Source organism: Mesoplodon mirus, assembly GCF_964341445.2.
Source record: "Mesoplodon mirus genome assembly, chromosome: 7".
NCBI lineage: Eukaryota > Metazoa > Chordata > Mammalia > Artiodactyla > Ziphiidae > Mesoplodon > Mesoplodon mirus.
In genome coordinates this window covers 9967637-9982494 of record NC_138983.1, presented here as the reverse complement: position 1 = coordinate 9982494, position 14858 = coordinate 9967637, and the positions used below count along the sequence as shown (strand labels likewise).

At 62.9% G+C, this 14858-nt stretch overlaps 1 protein-coding gene across 7 annotated transcripts in view; it reads left to right on the top strand.

Moving 5' to 3' along the window:
- MYRF (myelin regulatory factor) overlaps positions 1–14048 on the top strand; it is a 31069-nt gene extending 17021 nt beyond the window's left edge. For 3 of the 7 annotated variants that reach the window (XM_082629595.1, XM_082629601.1, XM_082629599.1), the window contains 22 exons: positions 643–893; positions 985–1108; positions 2838–3033; positions 4396–4472; positions 4656–4766; positions 5162–5252; positions 5610–5810; positions 6059–6170; positions 6660–6769; positions 7458–7618; positions 7691–7763; positions 8034–8122; positions 8414–8482; positions 8914–8994; positions 9147–9235; positions 9346–9537; positions 9793–10044; positions 11360–11465; positions 11696–11770; positions 12126–12231; positions 13577–13651; positions 13836–14048. In XM_082629595.1, coding sequence (XP_082485721.1) covers positions 643–893; positions 985–1108; positions 2838–3033; positions 4396–4472; positions 4656–4766; positions 5162–5252; positions 5610–5810; positions 6059–6170; positions 6660–6769; positions 7458–7618; positions 7691–7763; positions 8034–8122; positions 8414–8482; positions 8914–8994; positions 9147–9235; positions 9346–9537; positions 9793–10044; positions 11360–11465; positions 11696–11770; positions 12126–12231; positions 13577–13651; positions 13836–13916 — 2722 coding nt within the window. In that variant the 3' untranslated portion in view covers positions 13917–14048. The remainder of the gene's footprint in view (positions 1–642; positions 894–984; positions 1109–2837; positions 3034–4395; positions 4473–4655; positions 4767–5161; positions 5253–5609; positions 5811–6058; positions 6171–6659; positions 6770–7457; positions 7619–7690; positions 7764–8033; positions 8123–8413; positions 8483–8913; positions 8995–9146; positions 9236–9345; positions 9538–9792; positions 10045–11359; positions 11466–11695; positions 11771–12125; positions 12232–13576; positions 13652–13835) is intronic. The other 4 variants (XM_082629597.1, XM_082629600.1, XM_082629596.1 and 1 more) reach the window with 3 other exon arrangements.
- The last annotated feature ends 810 nt before the right edge of the window (positions 14049–14858 follow it).

The following is a 14858-nucleotide window of genomic DNA, read 5'->3' as shown; positions in this document are numbered from 1 at the left end:
GGTTCTAAGCCTAGACCCAAGCTTCCTGCTCTGACTCCAACCCGTAGAATTGTCTTTTTATCTGTTTTGCACATTGAGATTTTGTGAAAGATTTCATTCAAGGAAAGATTCCACTGGCAAAGCTTTTTGTAAACCAGAAGGGGAAGGGGTGCTGTGTAGCCCCCACATCGTCAGCCCCCTTCCCAGGAAACTCTCTTCCCCAGCCTTCGTGGCCCAGGCCCTCTGTGGCTTGTTTCTAACCATGGAGGCTGCTCTCCAAAGAGCTGTCGCTATAAAGAGCGACACTGAGAATGACACCACAGCCAAGGGACAGACTCGTTCATTCCACAAACGATTCTGAGCACTTTGTGTGCCAGGCCGGTTGCTGGGCGTGATGGGGACACACAGACAAGTCAGGTGTGGGTCCTGCCCTCCTGGATTCCACAGTCGGGGGGGTAGGGTGGAGGGACAGAAACAGAATGATTACACAGAGTGATGGGGGAGCACTTAGGAGGTAAAGGCACAGGCTTCATGCAGGAGGTATCCCCTGGGCTGGGCGTATCCTGCTGAAACAGGGTGAAGAGGGGAGCGGGGATACTGCCCAGTGGGAGGGGGCTCGGGGAGGGCCAGCCCCCCCATGGTGCACACCTGTGTCCCCCCCAGGCTCCCCACACACCCCTCCAAGAAGAGGAAGCACTCCGAATCACCCCCCAACACCCTCAATGCCCAGATGCTGAATGGAATGATCAAACAGGAGCCCGGGACCGTGACATCCCTGCCACCGCACCCAGCTCGAGCCCCATCCCCACCCTGGCCTCCCCAGGGCCCGCTCTCACCCGGCCCTGGCTCCTTGCCCCTCAGCATCGCCCGGGTCCAGACGCCGCCTTGGCACCCACCAGGTGCACCCTCACCAGGTACATGGCTGGCCTGCTCAAGCTTTCAAGGTGGGGGGGTGGGGCCCGGGGCCCAGAGCCCGTGGCCCATGGCCGTTCTCTCTCTCTCCAGGTCTCCTTCAGGACAATGATAGCCTCAGTGGCTCCTACCTGGACCCCAACTACCAGTCCATCAAGTGGCAACCACATCAGCAGAACAAGTGGGCGACACTGTACGATGCAAACTACAAAGAGCTGTGAGTGACCTGTGCTCCCCCTCGCCCCTCCTGGTCACGCCGTCCGGAGACCCCCAGCCCTGGCATCACCGTCCTAGAGCAGGGCTGGGGAGCACACCGGCTACGAGACGGTCCCGTTTCACAGAAGAGCAGACAGGCTCAGGGAAGAGCTAGGACTGGCACTCAGGGTTCCCGACTCCTGAGCCAGCCCGAGGCCTCCTGAAGAAGGTGGTGTCCGCCAGGGAGGGGCCAGTGGGGCCAAGTCAGGGAGCAGTGGGTGGAGGGGTGTTTTCTGGCTCCCCCCCTCCCCCACTCCTCCTTCTGCATTCCAGGAAGGTAGCCGGAAGCAGAGCGTCAGCAAGGCCCTTCCAGCAGCCCCCTCCCTGGAGGGGAGGGATGAGTGGGCGGGGGAGGACTGGGTCAGAGGCTGGCCGGGCATTCCTCGCTCTCCTTCAGCACCCACCCATGTGGATTCAGCTTCCTGGGACCTGGCCAGGAGCACTCCGGGGCCACTCCCCTCACTCCCACGGAAGGCCAGTGAGGGAAGAGAGCATGGCTCACCGTCAGCTCATTTGCACCTTGCCAGGCCTGGGCAGGGTGTCTGGGACTTGGCCCTCTCGCAGCTAGACCAGCCTCCTGGAGTCGGGTGTCCCAGGCTATGTCGGGTTGTTAGCCACAGGCCCTCAGGGCTGGGGCAGGGGGTGTCCAGCTGATGTAGTGGTGAAAGGGTCCTTTGAGGCCCTGTCTGGGTGGCGGAGGGGAGGTCTTTGGCTGTCCAGCCCTATGGCCTGGTGAGGAGCCCCCATTCCTTCTACTATACTTCTTGGGCCAGCCCTGCCACCCCAGGTCCCAAGGCCAGGAAGTTGGGAGCTGAGGCCCCCAGTGTGGCCCAGGCACTTCCTGGGTGTTCCCCTGGGTCAGGCAGATGGGTGGAGCCCAGGGGGGGAGAAGTAGTGAGCTCTGGGCCTTCCCGTGGATGTTAGCCAGGCCCAAAGGCCTGTCCCCACAGGTTTGGGGACATTGTCCCTGCCCAGCTTCCTCCAGGCGGGCCCTGGGCATCCGGGGCACTGCTTGTGCCTGGGGACCTGGGTGAGGGCGGGCCAACAATCACCCCCTTTCGGGCCACCTGGAGGTCCCCCAAAGGGTCCAGACTTGGAACACCTTGCCAGCAACAGCTGCGTAAACTGAGACTGAGGCCAGGCTGCCCAGAGTGCCCCCCTCCCCAACCGGGCAGATGGAGGAGTCAGAACGAGGACGTTTGGGGGCTTGAGCAAGCTGGTGGGCAGGGGCTGGGCCAGCGCAGAGCCGGCGCCTGGTTCCACCGTTTCCGTGGCAACCAGCTGTCAGCCGCAGTGAGGCTCCACAGACGCATCCCCTCTCACCTCGTCTCCTGTGAGGGAGGGGGCTTCGGGCAGCGTTTTGGGAAGAAGCCAAGTGTGGTGAGGGGCCGTCAGGCCCCCTCCTCAGGAGTTCCCTCCCGTCCAAGTGTCTGCCCCGCCTGCCCCATCACCAGAGTGGGGTGGTCCCAGGCACGTAGTGGGAAGAATATTGGCTGAGGCATTGGCAGACCTGAGCTCAAATCCTCCTGGGGACTCAGTTTCCATTTCTGAGAAATGGGGGCAGCCCCGAGAGTGCTTTGAGGATGGGGGCACCACATGGGAAGTTGCGTTGGAACGCAGGCATGTGGGTGGGACGGGCAAGGCAAGCCCGGTGTGCGGGGCCTCGGGTGAGTGCCCCCACCTGCCCCCAGGCCCATGCTCACCTACCGCGTGGACGCCGACAAGGGTTTCAACTTTTCGGTGGGCGACGACGCCTTCGTGTGCCAGAAGAAGAACCACTTCCAGGTGACGGTGTACATCGGCATGCTGGGCGAGCCCAAGTATGTCAAGACGCCCGAAGGCCTCAAGCCCCTTGACTGCTTCTACCTGAAGCTGCACGGAGTGAAGGCAGGTCTGGGGCTCGCTCGGCAAGGAGGGCAGGGCAGGAGGGCAGGCAGGCTGGGGGGAGTCGAGAGAGCCCAAGGCCAGCTGAGTGTGTGTCCTGAGGAAACCCCTCGTGGCCAAGTCCAGTCCCCCCTTTCCGCCTGTCCTCCCGTACCTGCCCCTTAAGAGTCAGGCCCCTCAGCCCTCTTCTCAGGTACGCTTCCCGTTTCCTTCTCTACCCCGTGATCCCAAGTCTGCGCCCCCCAGCCAAGACCCCTCTTCTGACCCCGCTGTCAGCCGTCTCAGTGCCACACCCCCAAATGAACTCCCTGGGAATTTGCCTCTCTCGCGGGCCCCCTCTCTGGGAACAGGGCTCCAGGGCCCTGGTTACCTGAGCCATGAATCCGGGGCCCACTTGCCCACCCCTCACCATGCACCAGGCCCTACTGTCCCCCAGAACTCCCCTCTGTCTGGTCCCCTCCCCCTCCCCCCACCTCTGCCCTACCAGGCCACCCGCCTCCTTGTCTGCCTCCTTGTCTGACCGTCTGCTGTGGCTCCTGACTGGTGCTCTGCCTGAGACCTTTCCCATTCTTCCTTCCACTCCGGGACCCCGTCTCCCTCCCCCCAGCAAAAACCTGACCGCTAGGCTGGGCCTGCAGAGGCCTTGGGGACCCCAGCCTCACCCGGGTCCCGCCATTCGCCATTCGCGGTGCCCAGTCGCAGCCCCGCCTCCCCAAGGTGGCTCCCTTTCTCTGGGACGCCCGCTGAACACCACTCCATCCCTCCTCTCCCGGCTCGCCGCTGTTCCTTGACCTTCACCGTTCACTCTGCTGCATCCTCGGGGACACCTGCCCTGAGGCCCATCTTGACTTGAGGTCCCTCCCCTGCGATCCCCCGGCACCGCCACAGTGGTGGTTGATCCTGAGCCCGTGAGCTCCCGGGGTGGGGGTCGGCCGGGTGCGCCTCCTTCAGTGTCGTGAGCGAGTGGCGCAGCCAATGCTCGTGGAGGGGTTGAGGGGAAGTGGGTGTGGGACGGGGTCTGGGGAATGTGGGGTGGCGAGTGAGCGGGTGGCAGTGGAAGCCGGTTTGGGGTGTGTGCTCAGGGCTGGGAGGGGTGTGCGGGCGGGAGTGGGGGCCGGTGAGGGGGTGTGTGTGTGTGCACGCTCACGCATGTGCACGTAGGTGGGGGGGTGGCGTGGGTGTGGGGCTGTGGGATGTGTGGCGTGTAGGAGAAGGCACCAGCGTTTGTGGGCTGAGGGGAGGGCAGGGCCTCGGTTTCCTCAGGAGCCCCAGCTGGGCCAGGCTTGGGCCGAGAGGCCGAAGGAGGGCGGGACCAGGTGGGGAACCTGGGCCCTGAGGTGCCTTTGGCCTCTGCCCCTCCCCCAGCTGGAGGCCCTCAACCAGTCCATCAACATCGAGCAGTCGCAGTCGGACCGAAGCAAGCGGCCCTTCAACCCTGTCACGTGAGTGTCTGGCCCGTGGCGGGTGGTCCCCAGGAGGGCTCACCCTGGCAGGAGCTGAGGGGAGCACGGGAAGGCACCCACAGTGTGCACCTACTACACACTCCTGACCCCAGTGCCCCACTGCGGCCTGGCTCTCCGCAGGCCCCTTCCCTGCGCCCTGAGTACCCTGCCCCTCCCCTGCAGGGTCAGCCTGCCCCCCGAGCAGGTCACGAAGGTGACTGTGGGGAGGCTGCACTTCAGCGAGACCACCGCCAACAACATGCGCAAGAAGGGCAAGCCCAACCCTGACCAGCGGTGAGCAGGCTGGGCCCCTGCCCTGGAGCCGCTCCACTTCTGAGGACGAGGGGTGGGAGGGTGCCACCCCACTTAGCATGCCAGGCACAGAGTCCCACAGACTCACCCATTTCACAAAAAAGGGACCTGGGATTCAGAGCCCTTCCTTACTGACTTACAGATGGGAGAGCAGAAGCCTGGTTCCTAGCTGGTGGGCCCTGGGGAATTTCCGCCCCCTAGTGGACACTCAGGTTCCTCCTCTGTAAGACGGGGTGTTCATGCCCTCTTCCTGGCTGGTGGGAGCCTGGGCGAGATGACCGAGTGGGCACTGTACATCTGACCCAGGAAGGCTGGCGGGGGGTGGGGAGGCAGTGGGGCAGACCCCTGGGTGCCTCTAAAACCCCTGTGTGCCCCAGGTACTTCATGCTGGTGGTGGCCCTCCAGGCCCACGCACAGAACCAGAACTACACGCTGGCCGCCCAGATCTCAGAACGCATCATCGTGCGGGTGAGGGCCACCTCCCCGCAGAGGGCTGAGAGTCCTCCCCAGACCTGGGAGAAACAGCACCCAGGAGAGATACAGGGGTCCTCAGGAGTCAGGAGCGGGAATGCTGATCCTGCTGGGCACTCGCTGTGTGCCCTTGGGCAAGGCTCCCACCCTTTCCGGGTCACAGTGTCTCCTTCACAATAAAGTGTGGAGATGGCCAGGACCTGGTTGCCACAATGGGAGGGACAGTTTAAGCGGGGCATGGTGGGGTGAGGAGGTCTGGCTGGAGCTGGAGAGGTGGCTGCGGGGTTTCCCCCTTTCCCAGGGCGCTGCAGGTCCCCCATCCCCCAGGGCTGATCCAACCCCAACTCCTGCTAGGCCTCCAATCCGGGCCAGTTTGAGAGTGACAGCGACGTGCTGTGGCAGCGGGCGCAGGTGCCCGACACCGTCTTCCACCATGGCCGTGTGGGCATCAACACAGACCGGCCCGATGAGGCGCTGGTGGTGCACGGCAACGTCAAGGTCATGGGCTCGCTCATGCATCCCTCGGATCTGCGGGCCAAGGAGCACTTGCAGGAGGTGGGGGCGGGGCTGGGGGCGGGGACAACTGAGCGGGAGGAACTGGTGACCGGGGTTGCCCGCGGGAGGCGGGGTTGCTTTGTGGGCGGGGCTCTGTAGGGGGCGGGGCTGCAGGGGAAGGAGGTGGGGGAGGCTGGCCCTGGATCTCTGGATCCCGCGACCCTAGTAGCAGGGTCTCCCCTCCACACTGCTGCCTCCGGACGGGCCCGGGACGGGAGGCGTTCAGTTTGGCCCTGGCTCCCGCGCAGGTGGACACCACCGAGCAGCTGAAGAGGATTTCGCGCATGCGGCTGGTCCACTACAGATACAAGCCGGAGTTTGCCGCCACTGCTGGCATCGAGGCCACGGCGCCAGAAACGGGTAAGGATTCACATGCGCAGGCTGGGATCTGGTAACCCCGACCCTGTCCTGTCCTCTGGAAACCCTACTCCCAGGAACCCCTTCCCATGACTCCTGGAAACCTGCCCCTGGGAATCCCGGCCCTCCGGAAGACCTGCCCTTCGGGCCGGACCCCTCGCCCTTTGACACTGGAAGCCTGGAAACTTGTGGCCTCGGGATCCTCGCTCCTCTCTTCCCTAGATGAATCTTGCCTTTATTCTCCTGGATCCCCGCTCCCTTTCCCCTGGGGTCCTTACTCCCTGGAATATGCCCCTATCCCTAGCCCAGGGAACCCCACACCTTGATCCCTGGAACTGTGACCCTGTGCCTCGGAGCTCCCTGCTCCGGGGCTCCCTGGATCCCAAATCTCTAGCCCCCAGAATTTCACCCTCACCGATCCCAGCCCCTGCTTACATTACGGTGCTGTGGGCAGTCCTCCCCCCAACACACACTTGGCTTGCCCCTCCCCAGGTGTCATCGCTCAGGAGGTGAAGGAGATCCTGCCTGAGGCCGTGAAGAACACTGGAGACGTGGTCTTTGCCAATGGGAAAACCATAGAGAACTTCCTGGTGGTGAACAAGGTCTGTGGAGGAGGGACTGAAGGGAGCCCAAGGGGCAGAGGGGTGGACCCGCTGGAGGGCGTTCACCCCCTCCGTAGAGACCCGGGACACTGAAGTGCCGAGAACAGGAGCATTCCCCCTGCCCCCCAGTCTTCTCCCATGCTGCTTCCAGAGCCCCCTCCCCACCCCACTGGGAGAGGCGGAGGTGGGAGGTGGGGACTCTGCCAGTGTGTGGCTGTGCGATCAAGGGCAAGAGGAACGTCCTGAGGGTCATCTTCCTCCCCTGCAAAAGGAGGGAAACGATACTTACCGCTAAGAAGTTCTAATGTGGTTATGACAAAAGCTTAAACATGGGGTTTGTTGTGAGGATAATGTTTGTAACCTTCCTGGCATGAGGATGGGCACCAATGAGAATGTGATATGTTTTGGCCTCTGCTGAAGTCTGAGACATCGTGTTCATCAGACGGGGCGATGGAGGGTGGGAGCCTCTGAGGGTCAGCGGGTTCTGACCATGGGTGGGGAAAGGTGCAGAGGTGGGATGCTGTTCGGACGCAGGCACAGGGAGCCAAGGGAGCTGAGGCTGGACGAGAGGCAAGGCTGGCCTGGGCAGGGAGCCTTTGAGTGCCCTCCTCCTGCACCCCGATGGGCCCATAGCCTGGGGCTCCCGGGGGCTGACTGTGCCCTCGACACTGGCCGTTGCCCGCTGCAGGAGCGCATCTTCATGGAGAACGTGGGTGCTGTGAAGGAGCTGTGCAAGCTGACGGACAACCTGGAGACGCGCATTGATGAGTTGGAGCGCTGGAGCCACAAGCTGGCCAAGCTGCGGCGCCTCGACAGCCTCAAGTCCACCGGCAGCTCGGGCGCCTTCAGGTGGGGGCTCGGAGCCGGGGAGGGCAAGACCCCCTTCCCAGAGGCACCTCTGACCCTGCCCTCTTGCTGCAGCCACGCAGGGAGCCAGTTCAGCCGGGCGGGCAGCGTCCCCCACAAGAAGAGGCCCCCCAAGGTGGCCAGCAAGGTGAGGGTGGGCAGGGATGGGGGGCAGGGACTGGGGCCTCCCCATCCTCGTGGCCTCCCTTTCCAGCTGGCGCCTCTCCAGGCTCACTGACTCCAAGCGCTTCCCCTCCCCTCCCTTCTGGACCCTCTAGCCCTCCCAGCCCCTGGTTTCTCCTTCCTCTCCCTCTGCCCCCCGAGGGGATGAGTACCCCAACTTCAGCAGAGCCCACCGTGGGTCAGACCGTAGGCTCCCTAAGTCTGGGCCTTTTCCCCCTTTCTTCTTGGTCTTCAGTCATCATCTGTGGTCCCAGACCAGGCCTGCATCAGCCAGCGCTTCCTGCAGGGAACCATCATCGCCCTGGTGGTGGTCATGGCCTTCAGGTGACTTGTCCCCCAGACTCTGGGGGCGGCTGGCCGGGGACGTCGGGCTGCTCACGGGCCCAGTCCTGGGGGAAGAAGAGGGCGGGGCCTGGGAGATGAAGTGGCTGAGGTTTCAGAGAAGGAAGGGGGGCTGCCGCATTCTGTCTCCTCTCCCTGGGACTGGGGAGACCCGCGTACAGGCATCACTTGGGAGTCCAGCCCCTGGGACCAAAAACCACAGGCCCCGCCCTGGAGAGAGGGTGCTGGATGGTGGCTCCAGCTCTAACAATGGCCCCTTCCTGTGGCTCCCAGCGTGGTGTCCATGTCTACACTGTATGTGCTGAGCCTGCGCACCGAGGAGGACCTGGTGGAAACTGATGGGTATGTCCCTGGAGGCCTGGATGCGGGGCCATCGCCAGGCCGGGCGGGGCTTTGGTGGGCAGCCCCGGGTCGGAGGAGCCCTGGAGACTGTCTCCTCTAAAGGGGGTTCCACCTCAGGCTCTTAGCCCGCCAGGGGTTTGTGGGGGTGGGTGGGAAGGCCTCTCTGGAAGGGGGGCAGCTGCTTCGCAGTCGTACTGAAGCCGATGTTTCTCCCTGGCCTACTCGGTGCTCCTCCAGGTAGCTGGGCCTCTGAGTGGCAGGGGGCATCTGAGCGGCCCAGGTTAGAACAGGGGGTAGGGGCAGGAGGGCCAGGGTGGGGCCTTGGGCTCTTCTGCCCACTGTCACCCTCAGTCCTTGGGCCATCTCTGACCGTGTCTTCTCTTTCTCTCCTCCCCTGTGCCTGCCCCCTTTTCCTCTCTGCTGCCCCTTAGCTCTTTTGCCGTGTCCACTTCCTGTCTTCTGGCCCTGCTCCGGCCCCAGCACCCTGGGGGGAGTGAGGCCATGTGCCCATGGTACGTGTCTGGACCAAGCCCTCTCCCTCCTGCCTCTGCCTCCTTTCTGCCTTCCTTGTCCACCTCCTCGCGCCCCTCCCGCTGCTCTGGGACTCCCAGGCCTCCTGCTCAGGCTCTCCCAGCCCCTCTGAGCTCAGCCCACCCTTCCCCAGCAGGTCCAGCCAGAGCTTTGGGACCACTCAGCTCCGACAGTCCCCTGTGACCACTGGGCGGCCGGGCACGCAGCCCTCTCTGCTGCTGGGTGTGTGCCGTGGCGTGGGTTTGGAGGGATGGGATGGGGAGCGGTGGCTGTGTTCTGGGTCGGGGGCTCTGCTGCCCCACTCCGGCTCACACAGCCTCTGGCTTCCTCAGTTACCACTGGCCCGACCAGCTCGGCCCCAGCTCCAGCCCTCCGCACCTTGGACCTGTGCTCCAGCCGCCCCTGCCCAGTCGTCTGCTGCTCCTCGCCCAGCCCCAGCCCCACCCCTGACCCTAGCCTTGGCCCCAGCTTTAATCCTGGCCATGGTCTCAGCCCCAGTCCCGGCCCCTCCACCAACCGCTCAGGTATGGCTCGCTTGGGGCCAGGTTTTGGGTTGGAGGGGGTTTTACAGGAGGCCTAAGAAAGGCCCCAAAGACTCATTGGTGGGAGGGTCTGGTCTCCTGGAGCCCAGATTGAGGCTCTGGAGAAAGACCGGGGGTTCCCCCTGAGGAGACCAGGAGAGAGAAGGGAGTCACCCAGAGTCCAGTCGGGCCCTCAAGACAGCTGGGCAGGAGGCAGCCCGTGCCTCCTTCTCAGCCTGTGCCTCGTTCTCTCCACAGGCCACAGCCAGATGGCCCTGCTGCCAGCCACCAACATCAGAGCCAAGTCCTGGGGCCTGTCAGCCAATGGCATTGGCTACTTCAAGCATCCAAAGAACTCAGACCCTGTGGCCAGCCCTGCGGTCCCCTTTCCTGGAGGCCAGGGCAAAGCCAAGAACAGCCCTAGCCTTGGTCTCCATGTCCGGGGCCGCCGAGGGGCCCCTCAGCTTGGCCTGAGCCCTGCTCAGCCCACCCAGGCCCGGAGCCAGCCAGGTACCTGCCCTACCCCCTCCCCCGCTCAGCCCAGCCCGGCAAGGCTCACTGGCTGGGGCCCATTTCAGCCCATCACCGGAATACCTGGGTGGAGAATTGTCAGTCGACAGACATTTGCTGAGCATTACTGAGTCCCAGGAATCAGGCCAGGCTGATTATATAGCGTTATATCCATCGCCTCGTTTAATCTTCACAACACTCCTGCGAGAAAGGAATCGTCCCCATTGTTCAGATGAGGAAATGGAAACTTGGGTGAATGACTTGCCCAGGGTCATACAGCCTGTTAGCGGCAGAGGTGGAATTTGATCCCAAGTCCACGTGGCTCCTTTTATGTCACCATGCCAGGGCAAGAAGGGTACTGTTCAGGGTCCCCCCAATTTTCCAAACCTCAAACCTTTGGTTTTAACAAAGCTAGAGAACCCTGTATTGGTTTTCAAACCGGGTTTCTCTGAAGTATCTCCGGGGCTGCCCTGGAGCTTGAAGGGGAGGCCGAGAACCTTCCTGGCTTCGACCAGGCACCTCTGCTCTAGGTATTGAGCTTCCTCATCAACTTCCATTTGATGGGTTTTGTGGCTTAAAGAGAAAAAAAAAAAAAAAAGCTTAGAAACTGGTTTGCCGAGATTGAAGTTCAGAGTGATGGGGAAACCCCACGGGGTAGATGCTTACCAGGCAGCCGTTTCCTGGGCCCCTTCTCTGTGACTGGCTCCGTACAGGGCACCGGGGGTGATGGAGATGGATGTGTCCTGCCCCCAAGGGCTCACAGACACGAAAACAGCAGCGTGGCGAGGCTCTGAGGGGACACACAGGCAGCTTGGCGACTGGGGAGGGCACAGAATCCGGACTGAGGTGTGGAGATGATCAGGGGAGGCTTTCCTGGAGGAGGCGACATTGAAGCTGAGTCTTTGAAGGACAGTGGGGCCCTGATTTGTGTGTGTGAATACTCCCGCCATGGCTGATTTCAAGCTACCAACTTGACGTCGCTGCACCCCGAGTTGGGAAGAGCTGTGTGCAGTCAGGAACAGGGGCCTGAAGAGCGGGCTCCTGTACGCCCCGTGCAGGGGATATGGAAGACCCATCCCTACTTCTGGGTGTCCTGGGTCCATCAAGGAGGCACACCTCAGGCTCACGGGAACTGTGTAGTCCTAGGGCTGCTGGGGAAGATGGTGGCGTGACCCCAGCTGTTGTGGGAGTCTGAAAAGAATAACCTGAAATTTATTCCTGCTGAGGTGTGAATGACTGTTGCGAGTCTCGGGCAAGGACAGGTTTGGCTGCTTCTCATTTGTGTCCTGTCTTGTCACCCTCCTTCCTGCGCCAGTGGCCTCTCTCCTTGCAGACCCAGTGCCGTCCCTGACCTCCATCCAGGTGCTGGAGAATTCGATGCCCATCACGTCCCAGTACTGCTCCTCAGAGGATGCCTGCAGGTGGGCTTGGCTACCTCCCCCCGCCCCAGGACAGGTTCCCTCTGGTGACATGAGCCCAGGCAGTCCAGGTGTTCAGATCTTGCTCCCCTCAGGGAGGAACTCCCCCCTCAAGGTGGGGCAGCCCCTTTCCAGGCCCCTGAAGGGCTCCACTGTAGACTGGGGGCTGAGGAGTTGATGGGAGGTGGCGGGGGCAGGGTGGCCTTGTTGAGGAGCCAGCTTTGCCCTTTCAGGCCTGGAAACTTCACCTACCACATCCCCATCAGCAGCAGCACCCCACTGCACCTCCGCCTGACCCTGCAGATGAAGTGAGTGCCGCCGTGGGGGATGGAGACCCAGTGGTCCCAGGCAGCCGGGGGAGGGGGCTGAGGAGGGGTGCTAGCTTTATTGCCTGCTCTATGCTTCACTGAACCTCCAGGCATCGATTCCTCATCTGTGCAATGGGCTGCTGCCTCCCAGGGGCTGTGAAGGCTGTGTGGGACAGTGAATGGGAAAGGGTTTGTAGCCGTCTGGAGCCTTGACAGCTACGCATCATTTTCAGGCAGTGAGCATTCAGTGCCCTGTCTCACTGGGGTGAGGGAGGTAGAGTGGAGGGCTGGCTAGGAGCGGGCTGGGCTGGGGGAGCTCAGAACCCCACTTCCCTGCTGACCGGGTCTTTCCCAGCTCCTCGGCCCCCGCGTCCGTGGTGCTGTGCAGCCTGATGTCAAAGGAGGAGCCGTGTGAGGAGGGGGGCTTTCCACAGAGCCTCCATGCCCACCAGGACACCCAGGTAGGAGACTGGGAAGCTGTGGGCCAGCCAGGCTGGAGCTTCCTCCCCCCGGCACATCTGGGCTCCCAAGCGGGAGAGGAAAGGGAGCCGCAGTCAAGGGTGCAGGCATCTCCATGGAGGACATTGTGGGGCCTGGGCCTCTGTGTCTCAGGGAGGGGGGCATGCGTGCACCGCTCACTGCTGAGTGTCTCCCGGCCCTGTGCCTGCCCTGACTTAGGCCTGGGGAGGAAAACAGTTCCACAAGGCCTAACCTGGGGTGAGCGCAATGGTGGAGACAGGGAGGGTGTGTGGAGGGCGTCCTGGGAGCCCGTGGCAGGGAGAGCTGACCTTGTATGGCCTCAGGGTCAGGCCAGCTGCCCCCAGGTCGTGTTTGATTAAGATGAGACCTGAAGAGCAATATGGGATCAGCTGGGGAAAGGAAAGGGGACAGCGTCCCAGGAGTAGGGGAACAGCAGGTGCAGAGGCCTGGCGGCCGGCCAGGGAGAGCATGGCGCGCTGGCAGAGCTGGAAACGTGGCGAGGGCTGTGCGCCAGGGGAGACAGGAAGGAGGCTGGACCTGAAGCTTGGGCGGGGGCCGTGGCATGGTTCCATCTGTGACTTTGGAAGATCTCTTGGGCTGTGTGGAGGGGGCTGCCTCCTGGTCTGGGAACCTGTCACCGTCCAGCTCCTGTCTGGCCACATGACCCGAAGTTGTGACTCTCAGCACAAGTTAAGGGAATTTCTTCTCACCCACTCGTGTGTTTATTCAACAAGTATCTGTTGGGGCCTCCTCTGTCCCAGGCCCTGTGCTGGGCCCAGCTGAGGGGAGACAGAGGTAGGGAAGAAAGAGGCCTTGCCTTCCAAGAATGCACTCTCTAGCCCGGGAGAAAAGAGGTGCAGAACGTAGCTTGAGTAGACGATGGAGTGGGTGAGAGCCCTGGAGGCTCAGGCCCTGGGCGGGGAGGGCTTGAATGCCAGCTCTGCCCAGCATCCGCAGAGTTTAGGCAGGTAACTCAGCACTGTCCTCATCTGTAAGCGGCACCACCTCAGCGGGTTGCAGTGCGGATGGGGTGAGCGAAGTACTTGGATGTGCCCGGAGCACAGTGGTGAGAGGGGAGGCAGTAAGAGACCAGCGGCTGTGGGCCCCCGGGTGCCTGGCACGGAGTATACACAGACGGTGGGTGCTGTTGCTCCCCGAAGTAGAAAGTGCGCCCTCCGATCTCTCTTCAGATCTCTGCTTCTCCGCTTTGTAAACCATGCCACAGAGCCAGGGCTGCGACGGCCATGGCAAGGGATGCCGGTTGGGATGGGGCAGGGGGTGGGGGGCTGCGCAGCTGCCCTGACCCCTCTGCCCCCCTCTCCCCAGGGCACCTCCCACCAGTGGCCAGTAACCATCCTGTCCTTCCGCAGATTCACCTATCACTTCCGGGTGGCACTGCTGGTGAGCACCGGGGGCCCTGTCTGCCCCCAGAGGTTCAGGGTGGGGCTTGGGGGAAGGCTGGGGACTGAAGATCACATGGCAGGACATGGGCAGTGTCAGGCGACGTCAGCACGGGGAGCGTCTCTGGCGCCCCCCACCCCCACCCCAGAGCCACCTCACTGGTTCCCACTGCCCTTCCCCCCAGGGTCAGGCCAACTGCAGCTTGGAGGCCCCGGTCTGGCCGGCCGCAGACTACTACTTCCACTTTTACCGCCTGTGTGACTGAGCTGCCCTGGGAGGCAGCGCCACAGCAGGGCCCGGGGGTCCCCGGGCGCCCCCTCCACACTGGATGCCATGGTGTTACACTGGAGCCCGCCGCTGGCACTTCCTCAGAGGAACTGAGGCGGCTCGGCCCTCCCCGTGCCTGGTGAAACTGGAAGTCCTCACACTGGAGCTGCTGGGCCTGCTGGCGGCGCCCCCAGACCATGGAGGGCGCTGGAGGGAGACCTGCCGGGCCCAGACCGGCCCGATTCACGTGTCTGGATACGGCCGATGGAGGGCTGGCGGGCGGCAGCGCCCCAGAGGCGGGGGAAGCCCGTGACTCGGCCCAGAGCCCACCCTTCCTGCCTCCCCTTCTGCGACTGGGAGCCACCCCTCTTTTGGAGAGAGGACCCGTCCGCCTTTGAGACCGGCGGGGGCTTGGCTCGAACCCTCAAGAGACTTGGCTGGACCCACGAGTCAGTGGAGGGCAAACAGCCCTCACCCTTGAAGCTGCTCGCTGGGGAGGGCTAGGTAGTGGACTTCTTAGGGTCTGACTGTTACTGGACTTGGACTTCTAAGCTTTAAGCATGGCCCAGGAGGTCTCCTCTCCCTGGGAGAGCTTGGCTCCAAGAGCTCCCAGGGCAGCTGAAGCCAGCCCTGGATGGGCTGGCAACCGACCACGTGCCTTGTGTACACTTAGTGCCTGGCTGAACCAGGGGAGCCAGTGGGCCAGGTAAGCCTTGGACCCTTGAACCTGGAGTATCCCGAAGGGAAGGAAGTTCCCTGTGAGCCCCCAGATGGCGTTGCAGCCCCGCGGCCTGGGCCCCTGGGAGCTTCCAGAGCTCACAGAGGTCTCTGAGCAGAGGAGCGGGAATCCCTGCAAGGCAGCAGGCCGGTCTCGTCTGGTGGGTGGATGCAAATAGCTTTTGCTGTTATTAATGAAAATAATTACTAAAATGCACTTAAA